Here is a 23,845-nt window from a genome sequence, read left to right on the forward strand (position 1 = left end):
CAATTAAACGCTATTACATGCACAATTTCAGTTTAAATTTATGGAATAGCACGCGCCAGTTGACCAGAATAATGTGGCAACCCTGTGACGATAAACATCAGATAGGCCGATAAACAGCTGTTTGCGAAGAAAAACAAATTGTAATTTTCTAAAGTTAAATGCGAACGTTATTAGCGACCACTTCACGATTTGTCGGCCAAAATGAGGTTTTGGCTACTTTGCGGTGCGGTTGTCGTTTGTCTTTCCCTTCAAGTGGCGGCAGAGGACAACGGCGACCAGGAGCTCGCCAAGAACATCAAAATCAGCAACTCCACCACTCCAGAAAGTACTAACTCCTCACACAACCCATCGCCCGACATTTCGGCCAGTCCTCTAGCAAATGTGTCGCCCTCAACTGCTGCTTCTGTCAATGGAAGCACCACGACGAAAAAGGGCAACGCATCCTCGCTGGCTACGGAACCCCCACTCATAGACTCCCACGCTGTCGAGCAGGAGCACAATTCCTCGCTATCCCTGTTCTTTGTCATCTGCGTAATCATGCTTGGCATCCTGCTGATCCACTCAATGCTGCAGACCGGATTCCAGTATTTGCCGGAGAGCATTGTGGTGGTCTTTTTGGGCGCCTTTATCGGCCTGTCGCTGAACGTGATGTCCGGAGAGACTGGCAGCTGGAAGCGCGAGGAGGTATTCTCGCCCATGGGCTTCTTTCTGGTCCTCCTGCCACCTATTATTTTCGAGTCCGGCTACAATCTGCATAAGGGAAACTTCTTTCAGAACATCGGATCCATCCTGGTGTTTGCCATATTTGGCACAACGATTTCCGCCCTGGTCATCGGGGCAGGGATTTACTTGCTGGGCCTGGCAGAAGTGGCATTTCGGTAAGTTTACCTGCACTCCGAACTGGTTTTACATAACGCGTTTTTTTTAGACTCAGCTTTTCCGAGTCCTTTGCCTTTGGCTCGTTAATCTCGGCGGTTGATCCTGTCGCAACTGTGGCCATCTTTCATGCCTTGGACGTGGACCCAATACTGAACATGTTGGTGTTTGGGGAGAGCATCCTGAACGACGCCATATCGATTGTGCTGACCGCATCCATCACCCAATCGGCCAACGCTAATGCCGAGGCCAGCACTGGGGAGGCAATGTTCAGTGCGCTGAAGACCTTCTGCGCCATGTTCTTTGCGTCTGCCGGCATTGGAGTCATCTTCGCCTTGATATCGGCTCTGCTGCTCAAGCACATCGATTTGCGGAAGCATCCCTCCCTGGAGTTTGCCATGATGCTTATGTTTACCTACGCCCCCTACGTCTTGGCCGAGGGAATCCATTTAAGCGGTATATGAGTGGATTTTAGGTGTGGACCGCAAGCGCTAACATTGCTTATTTTCGAACAGGTATCATGGCCATACTGTTTTGTGGAATCGTCATGTCTCACTACACGCATTTTAACCTATCGACGGTAAAAATCTGAATCTAATATTTCAGCCCTACAAATATTGAAATCTTTCCTTATCACAGGTCACTCAAATTACCATGCAGCAAACGATGAGGACTCTGGCTTTCATAGCAGAGACCTGCGTTTTTGCCTATCTGGGCCTGGCTATCTTCTCCTTCAAACACCAAGTAGAACTTTCTTTTGTTATTTGGGCAATTATATTATGTCTAATTGGCCGGGCTTGCAACATTTTTCCTCTCGCCTTTTTGGTCAACAAGTTCCGCGAGCATAAGATCAACAACAAGATGCAGTTCATTATGTGGTTCTCGGGCCTTCGTGGCGCCATTTCCTACGCGCTATCTCTGCACTTAAACCTCGATAGTCAGGAAAAGCGCCACGTAATCATAACGACTACGTAAGCGCGTTTCGGTTCCCAAAAATACCCATTCATTCAAAATTTAAAATTTTCAGATTGATTATTGTGCTATTTACCACGCTAGTATTGGGCGGCTCGACGATGCCGCTGCTTAAGTATCTTAAGCCCGGTAAGAAACGCCGCACACGAGGCTCTGTGCGGAACACCACTGAGGAGGGAAGGCGTCGAAGTGGCAGCGGTCGGAAGAGGTCCAAGTCCATTTCCCTCTCGAAGACCCGCGAATGGGGCCAGGCCATTGACTCGGAACACCTGTCCGAGCTCACCGAGGAGGAGGACGTCACCTTTACACAGGCTCGCGATCGCTTTGGGCGCTTGGATCGCAAGTACTTTATTCCGTTCTTTACGCGACGCTTCAACAGTCAGGAACTGCATGAATGCAAGTCGCAGATGGCCGACCTGACTAACAAGTGGTACCAAGCCATTCGCGTAAGTCCATTGGATTCGGATGAATCGGACGAAGAAATTGGGTTGGCGGCCAGCACAAGTCAGAGCCATCTAACGCGATCGTAGGAATTCGAGGGCTGTTCGAGGAACATTGGCTGTGTTAAGACACCTTGGTGGCCAAATGGAACGATCGTATATATTATGCTAGTTTAAATTTAGGATTTTTCATTTATATAACGCGGTGGTGGTAATTGTTAACTTGTGTATATTTGGCTTGTTCCAAAATGCTTATTTTGTTAGATCTATATGCAATGATTCATCCGTGTCATGGCAACTCCTTTATTTATTGCACAAGAAAGCTGGACTTAAAAATGGCCACAAAGCATGCGTCAGTAACTTATATTAATACAAATTATTGATACTTGAATGAATGTTATTGCTGTAATTGTGATTTTGTAATTTTTGAAACCAAAATAAATATTTAATTGTGATACCAATGATAAGATGTGGTTTTGACCGGCTTGGTAAAATTACAATTAAAAAAAAATTTTTTTGATAAGCAAATAAATTTTTTTTAATTCACTTTGGCATAATAATTTATAATTACATATAAATTGGTAATATTAGTGCCTATTAAACTAAAATGTACTACAAAAGATGTGCATGAATGTGCGTTACGGGAACTCCTACAGGTCTTCGTGCGTGGACTCCTCTGCATCACTGCTGACTGCAACCAAAATAGAAAAATCGTTAGAATGCCTTAGCAACTGGTTTTTAATAAAGAATACTGCTGATCAAAGCCCTCGAGCATCTTATTCATAGAATAAACCTAACGACCCGGCTAAGATTGGCTTATAACGACTTCATAATCAGTTCTTCCAACTGTTTCGTGTCTATTTCTGGCTGGTGACCGCCTTCTGCCTCCGAGTTTATCCAGTACTCGGAAACAGCAATGTACACAGCTACCGCCGCACCAACAATGCAGCCCCAGGCAATGTGGGTGGAGCTCTGGAATATGACGCAGGTGGCTACGCACATGCCAAAGTAGGTGAGCATTCGCGTGAAGCTCACGTAGTTGCTGCGTTGATCCGCAGATAGGTCTTAGTGGGGCGGAGGCGCAAGACATGTGGTGGTAAATGCGTTGTTTAGAAGTAAAATGATACATTGGCTATTTTACTCACCGTTGCACTTGCCGTTCTTCAGCGCAAAGCCAACTGCACACTTCTTGCACATGTCCGGGCCATCGCCGTCGCAGCCATCGCATGAGCGGTCGCACTCAAGGCAGCTAAAGGATCCCTCGTTGTTCACACAGAACTGCTGCGGTTGGCAGGACTTAGGGTGCTTCTGCTCCAGACACTCGTTAACGTCCACGCATCCTGCTTCCGAGTCCATGATCCAGCCATCCTTGCACTTGCGGCAGCTCTTAGAACCACCTCCCGTGCAGCCACCCTCTCCACAGGCCGCGTGGCACTGCGTGCACAGCAGCTTCTTTTCATCCCGGAAGGACTCGTAGTGGGTCAGGCCACATTCATTGCAGTTTGCTCCCGCATAACCAGGATCACATTTGCACTTGCCGTTGCCCTTGCGTGTTCCAGCACCCTTGCATTTGCCTGCAAATGTTAGATCAAATGAGATAATCATTGAACTGTTTGATTTCATTGGAGAAATAGCCAGGCGATAGTCCACGTCTGCATCGACAAAGCTGACCAACATATTTTACTTAAAATATGCTGACAACTGCTGATACAAACTGCAAAAAAACAGTCCTTGCCACTGGTCTGAAGCTGATTTGAATCTCCCTTGGTTATGAAAGCGTACCGTTTCCGCTGCAGTCGCTGCAGGGCTGGCAGTGCGGCCCAAAGGTGTTCGCAGGACAACAAACGGCCAGCTGGTCGACACAGAGCCAGGATTGCAGGTCGGGGCTTTCTGTCTGCTTGTGGGTGAACCAATCCTCGAGAAGAGCTTCGTGCTCATTGGCCAGGTTGTGACAGTGGTCCTTGTTGACCACGCCAGTGTCCGAGCATAGTTTCTCCTGGATCTCCACAAGCCGCACCTCGCTATTCTTGTACGAACGCAGCTTTTCCTCCTCCCACGCTGTGTCCCCGCCTCCATGTCCTCGTTTTGTGCGCTCGAGTCCTTCCTTAAAGGAGTTAACCAGCTGACTGCAGGCCCTACAGGGCGGAGGAACTGGCTTTTCGGGTGAGAAGGACGCCGATGCTGCCACCAGGAATGCCAGCGTGGCGGGCAAACAGTCCTTGAACAGCATTATCTTTCAATTTGTTTTTTTGCCTGACCGGCGAAGTGTTCTTCAGTTTACGTGTTCCTCAGTTTATCGATGAATCTGCCAAAATCGATTGTTTGCTCACGCGCTCGCTGCTAATACCGATAGGCCGCGAAAAATAAAAACCGATAATATTAATGCAAATCATTGGTCATATTCAGCAGATATATTAGTGGCGTTAAAAATTGGGCGAGAAGCTAAGCAAATAAGGAAATGGAGAACACTCGCTCGCAGTTGAGGTGAGCTTACTGCGATCATTCCATTCCGGTCCATTCTTTGACGCGGTTCCCTAAAAGTGAAATATACTAATTGCAAAATATAACGCATTTAACTTTGTTATAACGCAAATTAAACTTGTAAAAATCGTTCCCATTTGTTCATTTTTATATTGGGAAAATCTATTTCGAATTATATGTTATTTTAATGTGTGTGTGACGGTAAGCGCGGTAGTGTTTCGTTTATTTTCGGTTTTCTTTTTAAATCAAAATATATACGCACAACCATTATAATATTTTCGGGACGAAACATGTAGAAACACTATTTTTGATGGCTATTTTACTGTTACTGTGTTCGATATAATAGTGTGAAGCAAAACGAAAAGCGGCATACTTTACATATATACATATGTACATATGAACCGCTGCTAAAATAAAACGTAGTTTGTTAAAATTTGGGCGAGAAGCTAAGCGAGAAAGGAAATGGAGAACACTCGCTCGCAGTTAAGGTGAGCTTACTGCGATCATTTCATTCCGGTCCGTTCTTTGACACGGTTCTCTCAAAGGGATATATGCTGACTGCTAAATATAACGCAATTAACTTTCGAATTATATGTTATTTTAATGTGTGTGTGACGGTAAGCGCGGTAGTGTTTCGTTTGTTTTCGGTTTTCTTTTTAAATCAAAATGCATACACAAAACCATCATAATATTTTCGGGCGAAACATGTACAAACACAATTTTTGATGCGTATTTTACTGTTACTGTGTTAGACATAATAGTGTGAAGCAAAACGAAAAGCAACAGAATTTACTTATATAGATATGTACATATGTATGTATGTATGTATGTATGTATGTATGAACCGCTGCTAAAATGAAACGAAGCCTCGCTAGTTCGCTAGCGAGGTCTTAGTTAGTTCTTGGATACTCATTGTGAAATTCCTGTGAATTTCATTTCTCGGCCTAATCTATTTGCAAACATCTGGTCACGGATTAAAATAATATAAACTTGAACATAAAACAAACAATACAAAAATAAAAAACAAAACAAGCAAAAATTAATTAATTAATGTGTTATGTATCAAACTTGATCACAGATTACTGATCCATCAGTGATCATGTTGTTCTGCTTAGTACACCCATTGGTTCGACAAACCTTTAAACTGAGAGAGTGACGATAGAAAATTGGGCGAGAAAAAAACTGCCAATTATTTGATTTTATTTTGTGTGCGTGTCACTCGTTTGTTTTCGGTTTTTTCCCAAAATGAAATATGTAAATTTTATGACGGTAATAGAAGCTAAACTGGGCTTAAATTTTCACCGTTTCCTTTCTTATATGATCTGTAATATTTTAACAAATTTGTCATGATATTCTTAATTATTTTCAGGCTTTGCCCCGTGTTCCGGATTAGGCCCAAACAATTCGTCGGGACTGAATTCCTGTGAAGAATCCCTTTCGAATTGGGCCATGAAGTCGTCTAAGCGCTCCAGAGATATAATTGCTTCCCGGGGCTCTTCGTCTTCTAAGTAATTATATTTTTCGACGTTGGAACCCAACTGTGCATGGTCGGCAACCTGCCGGCCAGAGCACTGATCAGCCCTGCTTCCGTACAACTCGCGGAGCGTTGTGCGGGTGAGATTGAACTCCCGCATTCCAAAACTCATTTTCTGGGCATCCTCAGCGGTTTCGCGTCTAGTCGCTTTACGTTCATCATGCGCCAATTGCTCGGCCTGCGTTCGCTGTGCCATCCCACTTGCCGCCGAGCTGTGGCGGGAGGACCAAGAGCTGGTTGCCGACTTCCGAGAGCGCTTGATTATTTGACGACATTTGTTTGTAATGCCGCCCACGATTTCGGACACTAATGCAGTGGCGCCCAGGAAGTAACCAAGCGCCATGAGCAGGAACATGCCTTCTGTGTCCGCCGTGGTTAGTTGGCGCTCCTCCTGGATTATTTCTCGCAGTGAATTCGAAGAACTGGCCTGCAAAAGGCGACCTGATGACGAACGTTGCATAACCCAGCTAACCTCGTTATTGATTTTAGCAATAAGACCGCTTTGTTGGGACAGCAGGATCATCGAGTCGATCTTGCGCTTATACACGGACTCTTGGGGAAAGAGAAAGCCTATTTGAAAAAGGGCAAAACACTCTTCACTCAAATGAAGCGCAGATCGGCGTGAAATATTTCTAGAAGAGATCGAAATATTTGTCGGTGGGCGATTGGCGCAAATTAAAGAACAACCCATACTCATCTGAAAAATTTGACTGCACCAGGTACTCAAGCTGAGCCTTAGAACCCAAAAAGGCGTAGTTCCAAAAGAAGCTTTGTGTAACGTTGCCGATGCCCTCCTCTAGCGTTCCGACAAACTCCATTTTCTTGTATAGCCTAGACGTCGGAATGTGGGTCGAGTTCTGGAACCAGGTCTCCCAGCCACCATTGTCTGCGTAAGTAGCCCACATTTAAGTGAAGAAATAGTTATAGTTTGTCAATTTCTTACTCAGTGTTCCTACGCGAAAGAACAAGCCGAGCAAGTCCAGTACAGAGTCCACGGTGTCGGGAAACGCTGGCAACGTTACGAATGCAATAATCGAACCTGTGTAGCATGATGTAATAATAATTGTAAAGAGCCAATAAGCTCCAATTAGAAGGCGCGTGGAAATCTTTTGCGTGTTGCTCCACGAATATTTCCCGGTGAAGGTAAAAGCGTTTGTGAACATGCCAAACACATACCAAAACATGTTCTCTACCTCTCCCCAGTTACCCATCAAATGGCTTAGTGTCAAACGGTCAGTAAAAACGATCGGAAATATCCCCCCCAGATACACGCAAATCAGAGCCACCCAGACGGGCCACTGGAATGGACCCATAATAGCTCTGTACTTGGGCAGTGCCTTCGAGGCCAGTGTAATAAAGGCGGCACAATCTCGAGAGTGTCCCACCGACATGTCCGATTTCCGCAGCCGCTCTTCTGTGATGTAAATACCGGACATCCCTATGTCTACTGTCCTCTCCACAATCTGTTTTTGGATGGTATCGACTACTCCGCGCGTAAGGGCCTGCGTTGATGTGATGTCAGTGATGTCCACCGAAAAGTTCAATCGCTTCGATATCATTTCCAGCAGTCGGAATTCTATTCCGTCCCAGCGCAACTGGCCCATTCCAGAGGAATCCAAAGTCCGAATGCGGAAGATAAATGGCGGCTGATTGGCTGCCGAAATTTGAAACCTGTGGCCCGCAAAACCAAATTGAAACTTTGGTGGAAAAAGATTGATATGCGGTCGCGACAGAGCGCCCTTTATCCAGCTGGTGAGCACTAAGGGAGTATTCGATCCAAGGCCATCTGCGTACAGCTTGTGGGTGTAGAGAACGTATGGGCGCTCCTGTTAAGAAGGTAAGTCCAATATCACAGATATGTGTTCAATATTCATTTTACATACGCGCATTGGGTCAGCCATTAGTGACTCTCCGATAACGAGTAAATTTACTATGTTTGAAGACAGTTCCGATGATAAAAAATCTCGGAGTCTCCATTGTGTGGATCTTGAGACAAGCACCACACGACTTTCCGTTTGAGGACCGATAATCTTTCGCGTCATCAGAGGGTCCGAAAGGAACAGAATGTAACTTTTGCAATTGCTATCAATATGGCTTGTAAAACGGGGATTTTTAGCTTCATAGTCACCATTAATTTCGCCATGGAAAAAAGTAATAGGTATAGTCTAGAAAGAAAATTAGAATTAAGTAATATTTCTACTTTATGCCTGAGAATTTGTATTTTCAACTGAAATTAATATTAAAACAACGTTAAGTTACGAATTTAATATCTTGTTTACCTGTTATATACAGGGTACAAAAAAAGGCCCCTTGCAAGATGATTTTAATTTCACATGTTAGTAAAATAATATATAGATTTTCATCTACTTGAACTTACCTTAAACAAATTTTCAAGAATCAGTCCATCGGATTTTTCCACAAAACTGTCATAATATATGACCGGCGGGCATTTATTTAGGTACTCTAAGGCAATTTTGTTAACCAGTCCCACCAAAGAGTTAGTCTGATCAAAGTTGTAAGAGTTTATGTGAAACTTATTGGCCAATTGCTCTCCTCGTGGCTTTGGATTGCCATGGAATGTGGGGTCAACGCGTCGTTTTTGGCGTAATTGATTTGCATTTTTACCGACGCAACTTCCCTGTCCATAGATTTCTTCGTTTAAATGATAACGATTGATGAGCCGTCTGCTAACACACTTTTCTGGATAACCATTTTCGTAACCCGCTTCAATAGCAAGCCAGTGGGTAGTCAAAAGGACCAGTACAATGCAAGTTTCCCACATATCAAGTACAAGTGCTAAACTCGTTGTGATTCCAGTTGTGCACATATGCCTCTTTTTATACCTTTATACAACTCGCCAGCTTGCACGCTAGGGTTCATCACCTCATCAAATTACATAGTGTTCAATATTGTTGTAAACGCGAGTTTACTAATTGTAACACCTGCGGGAAATGTTTTATATAGGGCATCAGATAAGGGTTTTGGTATACCAACATTTGGACACTTTGAGTAAAATAAGCGATTACAAATTAAATATTACATTTTATTACAAACATACGTACATCCATACATAGGTGTTGCTTTATTTATAAACATTAGCACAAAATACTTAATTCACTCGTTTTTTCAAAAATTTTCTTATGTTGCGACATGCTGTGAATAGTTTATGCCCTTAAAATATTTGCAACTTGACTTATTCAATTATTATTTCTAATTATTGCATGTTGAATCCCCTTAATACTTTTGAATATATCTTATATATATTTTTTTCTACACCGCAAAGGCTTGCACGTTATTTCAATGACCTGTATTGAAAGATTTTATTTTTCTTAAGAACGGCTAAGTATTGGCAATCGTTGCGACTTTTCTATCTGTTTCTTGCTTTTCACCGTTTTTTTTTTCTCTTACTCCGGGGTGCATCAAAATCTCTTCCTTCTAAATTCCACCCGAATCGGTAAGGAGATTCGGTTGGAATTTGGTTAATAGAAATTTTTGTATTAACTCTGAGTGACTGCCGTTGATTGGGTACCAATAAGTTAAGACTATGAAACCAAAGGTTGCATCTAAAACAATTTAAAATAAGGAATGCGTTCCCTTTTTTAAAAATCTTAAATGTATTTATGAGCATTAAAAACGAAAATTAAAGGTCTCTGACGACACATTAAATAAAACTCATATTAATTTCGAGTCTTGAGGAAAAGGGGGGACATTTTTAAAAAGGCTTGTGGAAGTTTAATATTAGATAAATTCAATTGTAACTCTGTATCACAAGTTAACGAAAAAATATATTAGCTTAATCACTAAATGCGTTCCTCGTTTGAAACCTTGGAGTTGGTGCATCCAAATCCCATCGACTATACTGTTATGTCATCGAAGGACTTGGTGCACCAAACACGCAATTTTTAGTACTTTTTAGTCTACGGTCTTATGCCTAATTGATTTTCGTTTACAAGGGTCCTGCTAGGATTGCGTGTGCAACTCCAAGAATATTCGTATACGTGAAAATCTATAGGAATATACAGATAGGTATTGAGTATGTAAAAGGGAATAAATAATTTGTAGTCATATTCTCCAAAAAATTAACTATAAAATCTTTCCTTTAAAAAATTATCTAAAAATATTAGGTTATATAAAAAATATTTTAACGAGTGAATTCCGTATTTCGAGCTTGAAAAAATAGTTGCTTTAACATTTCGACATCTTAGATTGCTCATTGTCTACTGCTTGCCTAAGATTTTCATGCGCAAAAGGTCCATGCGAGACTTCCAATGGTGTGTCTTACGCCGCCGGTTCTTCAACTTCATTGTCGATGCGTGAAGATCTAATTCCGGATTTTCCAGTCCATGGATAGATGTCAGGGCAGGGCTGACACGTTTTCATGTACCGCACGCCAGACTTGTGCCACAGATTACAAACCTTTGGGTTGTTACATCGTTTGGGGCGATCCTAGTTTGTGGTCGATATAAATTTTGTTTTCTGAATTAGCTTGTTTATATCCGAATGAACTACGGCGTATCTTTACCGAATAATCGCATTGGAAAGGTTGGAATGAGTTAATGCGAGACGTCGGTGTTGGATCTCGCACCCATTGCAGGGCCTGCCAGTTTGTTATGATCCATACATCCTGCATGGCATTAATGGCGTCGAGGAACTTGATGAAGCCCTCTTTGTGGTGGGGCTGTGTAAACCAGGCAGCATGATAAAACAGGCCGAAAGGTGCTCTTTAAATATATTAAACGATAGTATTCAGTTTAAGGGGAAATAAGAAAGCTTATTAAGTATAAAATATGAAATAAAAGAATAACTAGAATACGCTGAGTTAGGAACCAAATGTACCTGTTCGTGGTGTAATGGCGTTCAAAATTCTTCATAATCATCTTTGTTACACCATCCGCATCGCTAGGGTTCGAGCAGGCGTCACCCATTGAGCAGCGACCTCCGTTTAAGTCCTGCCACATGACCATGGGGACTTGCCATACCCCCGGGTAGGAGCGGGTTGGACAGGGCGGAATCATGCAGTCGTGGAATATCTTGTAGTCCAGGGTGTACGGCCAGGAGGGCGGTCGGTTCTCGTAGACGGGCATCGAGGAGTCATAGGTAAAGTTTGAGTCGTATAGCATTTTGTACATTTTGTTTCCGCCAACTGAGAGGAATGGTGCGCGCATGCCTCGTACATCCGACAATTTGACTCCGCCGTAGGCAGAAAGAATCTCCCGCTGGCCGGCAATTTCACGTGTCCACTTCTTTTGCGAGAACTGCTCGCCAAAGCTATGGCTGTTGATAAATGCGTTTGTGATTTTTGTTTCAGGAAAGGTTTTATTTTTGTAAGTTTATTGGGGTGGCTTAAATAGCTTTAGATATGGGATGGGTGCGGTTAATATTACTAACTACAAAATTACTTTGATTAAGTGCTGTCTCTAATTGTTTTATTGCTGTGTGTGTCTGTGTCGGGATCCAGAATCGAGCTTCATCTACTTACGAAACTGTATGCGAGGCCATTTCATGTCCATCGGCGTAAAGATTCTGCACCTGGCTGTAGTCAGTCCATTCGTGGGAGACGTAAAATGTCGCTGTGATGGGACAGCCGTTGGGATTGACGCGACCTTTTTCGAAAAGGTCCGTGTACAACTGCTTGTTTAAGTCATTTACAGAATCATCAAATGTCAAGAGTACGATCTGAGGGATGTTTTCAACGGGTAGGTCGCCTAGCAATGCAGATGGAATGCGGGTGGAAAAATGTACAGAAAGAGCAGAGCAGAGAGCTAAGAACGTGTAAAAGCTAGCAAGGAACCTATGCCGAACTGTTATTGAAAGCTCTTCGAGAGGATATGAACATTGCTGATAGGAGTGGTGTCCAACGCAACTTACGAAACAGTGTGAGAGGCCATTTCATGCCCTTGTGAATACAGATCCTGTACCAGGCCATAATCCGTCCACTCGTGCGATAGATAAAAAGTTCCGCGCCAGGGACAACCGTTAGGATTTATCCGCGACTTATTATTAAAGAGTTCTTCGTAAAGATCGATATTTATAATGTTGACGGCATCGTCAAACGTCATCAGCACAATTTGCGGGGTCTCCAAGGCGCTCAACCCGCCTACACATTTGTTGTTCAATTAATTATTTAGTTTAGGAGCACTTGGACATAGGTTCAGGAATTGCCTGCTTTGTTATTCTGATTTACCAAACCAGTCTATCACTTACCAGGTATTTCCTTGCCTCCGCAATAGCAGTCCGGCAACTGGCATACATCCTTCCGGCACTTGGCTGCCGTTTTGTCGGGCGTGGGCTGTGGGTATATGGGGTCCGGGCGAGACGGAGGGTACCGGTATATATCCACAAACTCTTGCGCTTTTGACACAATGGTTCCCGATGGCTTCAGTGTCGGGCGTGTCCGTCTAAAAAAAAGATTTACTTTTACTGGGTCATCATTAATGAAAATATTATATTTGCTTACGGTGGGTGAGTTCCGCGGTTCGGCGTAGAAAGTACGTCTCTATCCTGATTGGCGTAAATGGCACTACCCCGGTTTCTATTGTGGTTTCTACAATTTGTTTGAGAAATTCGTTTAGGAAATAAAAGGATAAGAATATGTCGGGACAGTAAAGAGCTGCTAATTCTAGCTCATGCTCAATAAATAGCAATAGATACGAATGAATGCAAGATTAGTTAGTTGTTCTATACACATAAGTGCCCATTACGAATTAATACCGTTCACTTATCGAAATCCAAGTGTACCATCACCGACAGAACAAACAAATTTTTTATAATCCAATTTGTTGTAAATATATTATTGTGAGAACCAAAAAGTTGTAAAGCATACTTATGTGTCACGTGTTGGGGCTGAAGGTATTTATAGGCTGAGGAAAGACAAAGATGTTTAATTTATATGTAAAGACTGCAGGAACACTAAGAAAAAGGCAGAAGATAATGTAAGGTACATATAGTCTTAGTAATTCTTTTTAATAAGAGAAGCGCTACGATCCTATATTGGAAGATGTTTTCCCCGACCTTCTTTACATAAAGAGTGTGATGTTTATCTAGCTGTCAGCAACACTCAAGCATTTACTAAATTAATGTTCGGTAAAATGTGCGAGTAATTTAATTTTTACTTGGTTTTGGTTGTGTCATTTATAGCAAAACATTTTCCTTATTTTCTGGCAGACCCAAACAAAATTTCCTTTATCTATGCTTGACATGATTTTATTTTCTTTAATCTTTTAAGTGTTCAAATTTATTAATACAATTTCCAAACTTCTTTTAAATGTTCAAAATTTATTATTACTTCAATTTCAAAATTTCAATATGGATGGTAAATGATTTAAAAAAAATCGTTTGTCCTGTTTTTTTAACTTCTTAGTTCTCACATTGTAACTACTATTCCGATTTCATTTTACAAAAAATATTAAACTAAGACAATTTTTAGGGATTTATTGTTACGGGCCTCCACCGTTACGAATACAAGGATAATCCAAGATAGTCTAACGTAATTTCCAAAAATACATCAAAAAAGTTTTTGCAACATTTTAACCAGCAGCAAAAATTTAGTATGTTCTTTTGTGTCATTGTACAATGGATTCAGTAAAATTTGATATTACTAAATACTATGATAGTATAAATTGATGTACGTAAAATCTATACTGTTCAAAAGGCGTTGGTTGTTTAGCAAAGAATACTGTGGGCACACTAGGAAGCCAACAATCAAAACCAACCAAGTGGGAGTGTCTGTAAATACGTTGATTAGAGGTGGGTGGATGTAGTGGTAATGAGAGACTTGAGAAAGCTTGAGAACAGTACAGTACAATACAGTACAGTGTTGAGTGGGAGTCTATGGTTGGTTGGTTGTGTTCAAAATCAAAATTACGGTGATTCTAATAGAGACATAATAAAGAGAGCGATAAGGAGAGTAAAGTGATGGCTGGGATCGACTGAACTTAAAGCAATCGGTACGGGTATCTATACCTTGAAGGGATCTCGTTGCATTTGGCGTTCAGTGTGCTATCAGAGCACTTCACTGAGGCTGCGGGGCCATTGTGGTTGCTGGTGCTTGTTTGGTGTTGGTGGTTCTTATTGTTGGGGGCAAATCCGAATTGGAACTTTTGGGCTTTGGCCGCTGACACTGGTGGCTGATATGTTGAGGGGCTAGAGCCGAGGGCAGCGGCGGCAATCGACGACTTTATGATATTGTTAACCCTTGAAGCGCGCGCAGTGGGCGGTGTAAACAAGGAGGGTATAGCTGTAGCAATGGTGGGGGATGGGGTTGGGGAAACTGGTGGGGCTTTCGGGGTTCTAGCGCTACTAAAATCGGAGGTGCTCAGGGTGGTTCTAGCGGTTGGAGTGGGATCGGCGCTCCATGCGCTTAAAGTGGAAGGAAAGGAGTTGGCCTTGGATTGGTAAGATACTTGTCGCGTTGTTACAGCGGTAACAGTTGCTGCAGTGGGTCGGGAGGAGGTGGGTGGTACCATTGGCGTGGTGGTAGGACGCAGCGTCGTCGTGCTTGATTTTATAGTGGTCGTAGCAGGTTGGTCAGTGGGCAAGTAAAGTTCTTTAATCTCATTGACTGCTGCCTTTATTTCGGGCAGTGAATACTCGTCTACGAATTGAGATGAGCCACTCTCATCGCTGTTGCTGTTACTGTCGCTGCCGGCAAGGAACTGCCTGAGCTGTTCGAGGACGTTGGCAGATCTGAATTTCTGTGCCCGCCCGTTGGCAGATGTAATGTACCCGGCGTTCTGAAGACTCTCCGCCAGAGTGCGTTCTACCGTTTGTTGTCGATATTTGTTAGAGTAAAGAAACTTGACAGTTGGACGGTCTGTTATCGCCACCACGTGTTCGGTGGAGCTGTAGGCTATCGCAACACCAGGCTCTTCTATGCTGTTTTGTTGCTTGGTTGGCAATGGCGGCCTGATTAAGGCCTCGGCCCTCGGCTCGTCCTGACTGCTAGCCTCATTATCAATTGTTTTTGGCTTAAGCGACTTGCTGAAAACACTTTGGACGCCATCATCGGAATCCTTGGCTTGTAAGGCGTCTTTGTAGACTTCATACTTTTCCTGTGGCTTGGCTGTTGGCTCCCCAAATGAAACCCGCTGATTACTGAACACCCGGACGCGTTGAGGCTTCCGTTTCTGATACGGACTGGGATCATATCCGGATGGCAACCTAAACTTTGGAGCATAAGTCGTGGGCTCGTCTAGGCCGTTCCCGAGACTGTTTAAAGTGGCCGCCGTATAACGAGAACGGCCTCGGGGGGGCATTGGGGACTGGGATACCCGGATGGGCAAAGAGGCGATCAGGGCGGAAGCGGTCGTTGGGGCAGCAGTAGTAGTAGTTGTCACTTCTTGCGGTGGTGGCTCCGTGGTAGTAGTAGTTGTTGACGTGGTGGTTCGCAGCATATTTGGCGCAGGTCGCTGAGGACTAAATGTGCTGAGAATAGCGTCACTTACGCTAAAGTTACGTGCGTTTCCTGTTGCCATTGTGGCCAAAACATCTTGACTGGTATTTCTTTCATATGTGGTCATGAAAAGATTCTTTGGCGGTTTTGAAGTAGTCTGAAGGAAGGGCGGAAAGGCAGGTGCGTTTGTGAATCGCGGTCTACCAGTTGTTCGCAGGTGGTGGTGCTGGTGCTGGCGATCCTCTTGGAGCAAGTTTTCCAGACTTTTGTACGGTGAGACATATCGCACTGCCGGGTTGGCAGTCACTCGATTTAGGCTGTCTTTAAAGTAATTGGCGCGGCCTGCATAATTCAGTCCCGGAATAATATACCGTTCCGTGCTTGGCGCCGTCAAAGCATTTGGTGTTGTAGTGGTCCTGATGGTGCTCTTAGACCCAACATTGCCATTGGAGGTGGTAGGAGCTGGTGTGCTCGTACTGGTACTTGTAGTTGTGCTGGGACTTAAGGTTGTTGGCCTATAATAGGCCTGTTGAATTGTGGGTCTTCCATTGCGCCAAATACGAAGAGGTGGGGAATATGTTGTGGGTATAATATCGCCAGACTCCTCAGTCAAACCAGCAAGTGTTGTTGGGTAAGTTGTGCTTGTGCTGGAGGACAGACTCTTCTTCTCCCCAAAAGTTGGCCCTGACGCATTACTTTCGATCTGGTTCAGCTCCACGCGCAAACTAAAACCGTGCGATCCACGTTGCAGACTATATTGAATTGGCTTATTTGGTCGCGTTGTACTCGAACTATCCATTTCTTCCGGTGGTGGTATCACTCCACTGTTTTCCGGAGCTCTGAAAGTCTGCGGCGCCACATCTGATGTGATGTAGGTTTGAATACGTTTGCGTTGGGTCTCTGGTTCCTTCGAGATTGACTCGAATGAATAGCCTTTTTCGCGATACGGTATATCACTGTTTGCTGAATCCAGCAAATTTCCACGCGGACTAGTTCCATAAGCGGCAGCATTGATAAAGTCTAGAAACTTTGGCGAGGTGCTGGTTTCGAAGGAGCGACTTTTTGGCGGCTCGGCCGTCTGAACTTGAACGTTCTGACTTTCGTCGAAGACAGTCTCCACGGGCTCCAGTTGATTACTGTCTGATTTGTCCTTTACCAGAGGCCATGGCGTAGTCGGAAACGGGGGAATTGGGGATAAGGTTTGGGCGGGTACTTGGTCTGGCTCTGTTTTGGAGGAGTTTGTAATGTTTTGAACGTGACGGTTTTTGGTGGTATTTGCTTGGGGCAGGCTGAGTGTGACAGAGTTAACCAGCGACTTAGCAAGACTTTGGAGTTTGGTTTTAAGAAACGGATTGGAACTATAGGTCGATGGATTCTGGGGAGGTGTGGGGCTGGTCGTGGTGGTGGTTGGAGTACTGAAAGCATGATTACTAGTTGTCTTTGATTTGTTGGGATCATGTTGTTTATATGGCTTATTTGCATGCGCTTTCGAGCTGTTGAAGAGACGTGTATTTGAATAAGTTTTCACAATAGTGTTAGTAACTTTTTGCTATGTGTATAGATTATCCTATTTACCTAGCCTTTTGGTTCTCTGATTTCAAAATAAATTTTAGTTTGTTATCTTTTTCGAGTGGGTTGCAACAAACAGCTGCAAATTATGAATAGATACATGCTCATGCGTACTTATATTCCGCGACACCTAGCGGTTATCTTATGAGTAGATCATGCGATGATACAAATACTTAATCACATTACAGGGAAAACAGAAAGGAAGAAAATGTGTTTAAACAGTCAGCTGAGTTTAAGATCGTTGGCATGATACAACACCATATCGCGAGAGCCTAACCAAAAGTGACTTCACAATTGCTGCAGCTAGCATGATAAAAAAACTACCTAGCCATACTGGGCGAGTGTAACTGTGTGTTCTGTATTATGCCAAATTTTCAAAATGCACGTGGTATGCGAGAATGAGAGCTTATAAAGTATATAAATAATAATAAAGCCAGCTAATAACTGCGTTGTATTTGCGTTAGAGAGCGACTGCCAGAGAAAATTAAGTTTAAACGTGGTTTCAGGGCGCTTTTGCAATGACTGGTCAGAATACCTTGCTTGTTTTTTTGTTGTTGTTGTTGGTGGAAGTGATGTCGTGGTTGTTGTTGTCTCGGTCTGTGTGACCTTAACAGTTTGTGTGGTGGTGATGGAACTATTAGTTGGGCTCCTGCTGAGTGCCACAGTCGATTTTGTGCTCTGGGGTCGTGTAAGAGGCGCCGATAGGCCTTTGACGGTAGGACCCACAACATTGGCGATTATGTCGAAGTCATCTGTATCGGTTTGGGACTTGGACTTGGATCTAGTCAAAGTGCGCTTGGTCTGATCGTAGTCCTCTACCGACCCGTAAGCGTACTCTGCAGAATTGGAGAAGCTGTAGTCGGCAGACCCGAACTCCGGAGGATCGGGTGTGGTAAACGTGTCGTAGTAGGTGCGAGCATCGTGAGGCAAGGCGGATGTCGTCGAGGAGGGGGCGCTTGAAGGGGTGGCCCGGGACTCCAATCTTTGTATGGCCACCTGTTCTGTCTGTCTGATAGATAAATGCATTGCACGTATTGGTTTGGCAGTAATGATTAAATTTTGATGTAGTGTGTGGCTGTTTGTGACTGTGAAGTTGTTCATTTGGCATGGTTCTAACTAGTATTGGGGGACGAGGTCTAAGGGGGACTCCTCACTGCAGGTGCGTTAAAATTCTCTGCAAGACTGACTGTTTCTGTCTGGGTAATGTCTCTCGAGGTTTCCTTTGAGATGCTCCCATTTACTCTGTGTTACGACATATGATTATCGTTACTTACCTCTGCGGAGAACGCGTTGGCTGATCGTATACATTTTCCTGCTCGATCTACAAAGACAAATAATATAATATTATATATTTTATTATCTTGGAAATTGAATTTTTAAGGATTAGATAATTAGACCACTGTTTTTATCAATCTAAAACACCTTTAGCGATGTAAAAATGTCGTGACGATCGCACTTTCAACAAAAAATTTCTGAGATTTAATTTGTTATCTAACAATGAAAGGACATTTTTATTTTTTTTGTTTTCATGATGATCGTTATTACACATATAAATATAGGATATTCCCTAACCTGCGCATTGATGTCCTCATCGTATTCTGTGGTGTAGGTTAAGGACGGCTGGTTGCCGTAAGACGGCTTCTGTGGGGGCGTTTGCGTGACCGAGAGTTCTAGAGGGCGATAGGTTGAGTGTGGCTGCTGTTGGCGCACTGTTGGGTGATACTGGGGGGCAACTGGCTGCTGCTCCTGTTGCTGCTGGTACTCTATATCCCTATATAAATCAATGTCGTCGTCGTAAACAGAATAAAAAGATGAGTCATAGGGATGGTGTGGGGCTTGTGCCTGCTGGTGATGTTGTTGTTGTTGCGGTTGCGCTTGTTGGAATGGTGTTGGCTGTAGCTGTTGTTGCTGCTGCTGTTGCTGCTGCGGTGGCTGATAGCCGCCCCCCCCATGATTAAATATGGATGCATTGTAGAAGTTATGATTCGGTTCTAACTGTAGCGGTGGAGCTTTTGAAGTGGGCTGTACAAATATATTAGCAGGTTCCGGCGGCCCTAGCGATGACGGTGAGGATGACTCAACTCTGTATACGTTGTTGTTTTGGTTGTTAAAGATGATTTGGGTGGTATTGTGTTGTTGTGAAGGTAGCGAAGATTATTTACATTGGCAAAAATTCACAGAAATTAATTGTGTAGATTATGAAGAAACAATGATGATATGTTCGTAAATAGGAGAGAGAAGAATGTAAAACGAGATCAAAAATAATTAAACTGAGTAAACAAAATAATAAGTACCAAAGATGGGAAGATAGCAGATATATGAAGGGGAAATTAGCACAGGGTTAGAGTTAAGTTATAGTTAGAGTTAAAGAAGCCAAGTCCATTTGTTTAGTCAACTGTACAGCTTAGTAATGGGTCTAAACGTAGACGTATAAACAGTATTGCCACCATGTGGGCAGACGGGCGTGGTATATGTACATAGAACGCTTATTTTCTTGTATTCATTGATATCTTGTGTATCTGTGTAGCGACATAATGTAATTCAACTATCCCGTTTTGCCTCGGCTCATATAGCTACCTGTGTCGTTCTGCACCTGAGCCGACATGTATGGAGTTCAGTTGCAGTCCGCCAAGGTTGCTCTGCTTGCTGGAGTCTAAAACAACGGGACCACTGGCGGAGAGGTTTTTTGTGTCCTGTTGCCCCTGGAGCGGTGACACCGTCATCCATTTTTGTTGTCCTCGCGTACGCGGCCGCGCTGTGTATCGCACTCGCGTCGTTGGCGGCGTCGTGGAGGAGGATGGGTCTGGATTGTAAGTCGAATGCAAGCTGCTTGTGGCCATGGGTGTTCGGGTAATGGTACTAGTCTGGAGGGTGTTAGACTCCGGGAGCTGAGGCCGCCGCTGCTTTAGTTCTTGAAATATGTCGCTGGGAAAACTGAGGAACGATGGCACGTCAGTATCGGTACTTGGTTGGTCCAGCTGCGAGAAGTTGGGAAACGGGCGGCGAGTTGTCGTAGCCTCCAGGAAGCCCGTTTGGAAGTTTGGTCGTACTTTTCCAGCAGACTCGGGGACCGGGGTGGCTGCCGTTATTTGTGGGCGTGGAGGAGCCATGGTCTCAGACATGGGCATATAAGGAGGCATTTGAGACGGAGGCAGTATGTCCTCATCCTCTTCGTAATCCTCGTCGTAATAGTCAACGCTGTCTGGAGTCGTGGTGGTCGGAACACGCAGAGTGGTGGTCGATGTGCTGGAGGCAGGACTTGGGCTTGAGGCTTGTTGGTTAAGTTGGTTCTGAATGCCTTTGATGAAGTTTTCGTAGCCTTTGAGAGCTCTCGTTGTGGACGGAGTGGCAGGCGTGGGCACTGTCGGCTTGACTCTCAGGCGAGTTTTGGTCGTCGCTGGACTCGGCGTGGTCGGAATCTGAGTGGTCGTGATAGAGCTGCTAGTTGAACTTGTAATGCCTGTAACAGGGCGACGAAGAACCAGCGCGTTGCGCAGGTTGCCATTGACATTTCCATTACCGTCACTACTGACCTGCTTGAAATACTTGATCAACGGATTTACGGCTGGGCTTACACTGGCCAAATCGCTGGACTTTAGGTTGGCCATGAACTCGTGGATGTTGAATTGAAAGTTTGTCAGCTTAGACTTGGGCGTTGTCGTGGGCGGTTCGCGCAGCGGCGCCTCTGTGGTGCTGATTGATTTGGTGAAGGTCTGGTAAGATTCTGGCATAGTGCTATTGCTGGCATAGCTAATGCCCACAGGCAAGTGCGAAATGTCACGGAACGGAACTTGCTGTAGACTATTGGGCCTGTTGTAGGCCAGATTAGGGGCCGATATCACGTTGATGCTCTGAGTCACCTGCAGCGGCGTAACAGGCGGTCTAACTTTAATAGTAGAGTGCCCAACCTGGACCGGCTTGGCAGTGCTAAATATTCCTTTCATATTCTGGTTGGCTACAATGTTGTACTGGAAGTAGTTGCTCTCCGTGGTGCTGCGCTGTCCGTCGGCAGCGCCAATGCTATAATGGGAGACCACCTTGCCGGGGTAGTTGGCGGTGTAGGGGACTTGGTCCGGGTTCTGGTTGTTAAAGAATCCACCCATGGTGCTGTACTGACCGTTTGGAGTCACCTGGTGTGCGGGCTTTGATGGGTCTATGGGGGAGTAGTAGGCAAAGGGAGTATGCGAGGTGGTGCTGGCTGTGGGCACAAATGTGGTCCCTGAAGCGGGGGCCGGGCTCACCGGCTGATTGTCCAGATGGAAGTAGGCAAAGTTTTCCGCCTGCAGATGCTTGCGCCGTTCCTTTAGTTCCTTTAGCTGTTGAATCAGGTAGGGAAGCAGGTCGCCAGCGCTCGACTGCTGCTGCTGGTTTTTGGGGGGTCGCTGATTGTTTGGACCTGTGGCTGCCGCACCATAGTATCTCCCTGCAATGGGTCGAAAGTCGTCCTCCAAAGGCGGCGGAGGCAAAGACAGATTATAGCCGGTGTACACCACTTTTGGCTTTTGCTGGGGGAGGGAGCCAGCGGGAACGACCTGCTGCTGCTGGTAGGGTTGGTAGCCGGAACTTAAGTGATTATAATTGTGACTACCATGTGCTTGGGTATGGACAGGATTAGGCGGCGAGAGGTACGGGTTGTAACTTCCAAAGCTGTAGCCTGTTTGCTGGGAATACTGTGTGGATGAGGGTGCGTCGATGGCGCGATAGTTTGGTCCTGGCCACTTTGATGACGCGTGTGAAACAGGTCGCAGCTGGCGCGCCCGCCTCTTTGACTCTCCCGTGACTACATCACCCTCGTCTCCATCTTCATCTCCGTCCACTAATTCGCCGTTATCGTCAGGGATCTGTTCGTAGTCAAACTCCATGGCGTTCTCGATTTTCGGCTGTCTGATCTTTGAGGAGTATTTCCGTGGCTTAGTGATAGCGGGCGCTCCCTCATCGAAGCGTTCTTTTGAATTGTTGGAGCTGTTTGAGGACTCACTACTAATCGAAAGTGTGCTCAAGGTGTCTGGCTCCACCACTTCACTCGAAGTGTTGGAGTCGTAGGAATTCTCTGTTCCTGAAGGCTCTGCGGGGGAAGTTTCAGTCACCCGCGCGCTAAGGTCGCGACGTTTGCGCCGTTTATCTTTATCGAGTCGGTTGTGGGACAGTTCGTATTCGAGCGTCTGGTCGTCGTTCAAGCTTTCGCTGTTTGTGTTCAGTGATTTTCACAAAAGCGGTATGGTTGTCCAGATTTTGAGTTCGGAGTTTGGTCGTGTCGGTGTCGGTTGGAGCAAGATAAAGAGATAGTGCAGAATGCGATGTATGAGAGAAAAGAGCATGGTATACGATGAGTTGCATAAAATTTGGACTTGATTTAGCATCAGTAAAGTAGTTGAATCAATTGAAAAGCAACGATAGATGAGAAATGATCTACTTGCAGCATGGATTACTGCTTACCTGTAGGCCGTTCCAAAGGCATACGATCCGATCTTGCCAGCTTGGGGAATTGCATTAATACTAGCCTGGTGGATGATACCGTCGCGATCGCGCTGCACCTGGTTAACGGTGCTGGGTTGACCGCGATAAACTCTTTGCTGGCGATCGGACTCCTCTTCTTCCACGGGCGGCAGCGTTTCTTGAGCATCAACGTACAGCTAAACAAAATAGAAACATTAACCTGTTAGGTTTTTATATTCAGACAAGGAACTTTGAATGTTTAACATTTTATTTGCCAATTTAAATAACAAGAATCGATTAGAATTACATATGAGTTACTTCATACCAATATTCCTTATAAAAAGTATTGCTTTTCAGGAGCTTACCTAACCTACAATGTATACATTCTTAAGTCAATTCGCCAGACTGACCCTTACTCACCTTTGCAATTTCCTCCTGGGAGTCAATCAGAGGTTTCGGTTGTCCCCGCGACGTGATTACCGGGTTGGGTGGCACTCGCAGCTCAGGAGGCGGAGGCGGTATGTGCTGGACCTGCGCTTGGATCACCTGGGGCGGAGAGCGGTGGTACTGTGGCGCCACCGTAGGCACCTTTTGTGTGCCGCTCTGGCTGCTAAAAGCGGCCCCAAAGCGCACTCGACTGGGCACGTGTTGAGGCTGCTGCGCCTGGGTGTGCGTCTGGCTCTGGCTTTGGCTATTTGCGGGGCCGCGCTCCGAGGATGTGTCCACCAACTCGCAGCCGACGTTACGGGGCCAGTCGCAGGTCTGCAACTCGTGCGAGTACATCAGGCCCCCTGTGCAGCTTTCGAGCAGCGCTCCTCCAAAGACGCACACGTAGTACTGAGTGCAGTCCGAGGGGTGCGGGTAGTAGCCGAACTCCTCGGGGCAGTCAAAGCTAAGGCCATTGGAGGGCTTGACGTTGGTGCCAAAGCTGCGGGAGCTGGTGACACGTGAGGCTCGTTTGCTTTGTGCCTCTGTGAGACCTGCAAAGGAAAGAGTATATGGAGATACAGTTCTTTGTATATTTGAAAATTTTTTTAATTCGCAGGCTAAAGATTATTTATTGGCATGTAAGCCTTATGCTTAATTAAAGCCAAATACTTTTTGCACAGGTCTGTCATGGTTTAGTTGCACTTTTAAAACGTTTTT

General features: G+C 44.8%; 4 protein-coding genes across 23 annotated transcripts; 1 reads left to right on the plus strand and 3 right to left on the minus strand.

Moving 5' to 3' along the window:
* Positions 1 to 81: 81 nt before the first annotated feature.
* LOC108145456 (sodium/hydrogen exchanger 8) lies at positions 82 to 2,749 on the plus strand. Its single transcript, XM_017270901.2, has 5 exons — positions 82 to 878; positions 929 to 1,332; positions 1,392 to 1,456; positions 1,516 to 1,847; positions 1,904 to 2,749. The coding sequence occupies exons 1-5, from the start codon at positions 202 to 204 to the stop codon at positions 2,376 to 2,378; spliced, it is 1,953 nt and encodes a 650-aa protein (XP_017126390.1). The 5' UTR covers positions 82 to 201; the 3' UTR covers positions 2,379 to 2,749.
* A 50-nt stretch (positions 2,750 to 2,799) lies between these two features.
* Positions 2,800 to 5,052, minus strand: LOC108145463 (cysteine-rich with EGF-like domain protein 2). 2 transcript variants are annotated; one of them, XM_017270922.2, is made up of 3 exons: positions 4,071 to 5,051; positions 3,434 to 3,862; positions 2,800 to 2,979 (listed from the first exon to the last, which is right to left on the minus strand). In XM_017270922.2, the coding sequence occupies exons 1-3, from the start codon at positions 4,516 to 4,518 to the stop codon at positions 2,939 to 2,941; spliced, it is 918 nt and encodes a 305-aa protein (XP_017126411.1). In that variant the 5' UTR covers positions 4,519 to 5,051; the 3' UTR covers positions 2,800 to 2,938. The 2 variants fall into 2 exon arrangements, with proteins under 2 accessions (XP_017126411.1, XP_017126403.1); XM_017270914.2 differs by lacking the exon at positions 2,800 to 2,979 and adding an exon at positions 3,009 to 3,352 and having other exon boundaries at positions 4,071 to 5,052.
* LOC108145446 (ionotropic receptor 21a) lies at positions 4,555 to 9,095 on the minus strand. The gene is made up of 6 exons (XM_041710624.1): positions 8,681 to 9,095; positions 8,187 to 8,468; positions 7,247 to 8,129; positions 6,997 to 7,189; positions 5,907 to 6,935; positions 4,555 to 4,625 (listed from the first exon to the last, which is right to left on the minus strand). The coding sequence occupies exons 1-5, from the start codon at positions 9,083 to 9,085 to the stop codon at positions 6,125 to 6,127; spliced, it is 2,574 nt and encodes an 857-aa protein (XP_041566558.1). The 5' UTR covers positions 9,086 to 9,095; the 3' UTR covers positions 4,555 to 4,625; positions 5,907 to 6,124.
* Positions 9,096 to 9,325: 230 nt separating this feature from the next.
* On the minus strand, positions 9,326 to 23,697 carry LOC108145287 (mucin-12). 19 transcript variants are annotated; one of them, XM_041710266.1, is made up of 13 exons: positions 23,120 to 23,697; positions 22,700 to 22,896; positions 19,841 to 22,447; positions 18,836 to 19,034; positions 18,538 to 18,584; positions 17,799 to 18,272; positions 14,266 to 17,187; positions 12,761 to 12,847; positions 12,508 to 12,701; positions 12,172 to 12,400; positions 11,140 to 11,577; positions 10,826 to 11,024; positions 9,326 to 10,749 (listed from the first exon to the last, which is right to left on the minus strand). In XM_041710266.1, the coding sequence occupies exons 1-13, from the start codon at positions 23,480 to 23,482 to the stop codon at positions 10,582 to 10,584; spliced, it is 8,124 nt and encodes a 2,707-aa protein (XP_041566200.1). In that variant the 5' UTR covers positions 23,483 to 23,697; the 3' UTR covers positions 9,326 to 10,581. The 19 variants fall into 19 exon arrangements, with proteins under 19 accessions (XP_041566200.1, XP_017126093.2, XP_041566204.1 ...); XM_017270604.2 differs by lacking the exon at positions 12,172 to 12,400 and adding an exon at positions 11,783 to 12,008 and having other exon boundaries at positions 23,120 to 23,583; XM_041710270.1 differs by lacking the exon at positions 19,841 to 22,447 and having other exon boundaries at positions 18,836 to 19,346.
* Between the last annotated feature and the right edge of the window lie 148 nt (positions 23,698 to 23,845).

Source organism: Drosophila elegans, unplaced genomic scaffold, assembly GCF_018152505.1.
Source record: "Drosophila elegans isolate 14027-0461.03 unplaced genomic scaffold, ASM1815250v1 contig_814, whole genome shotgun sequence".
NCBI classification, from domain to species: Eukaryota; Metazoa; Arthropoda; class Insecta; order Diptera; family Drosophilidae; genus Drosophila; species Drosophila elegans.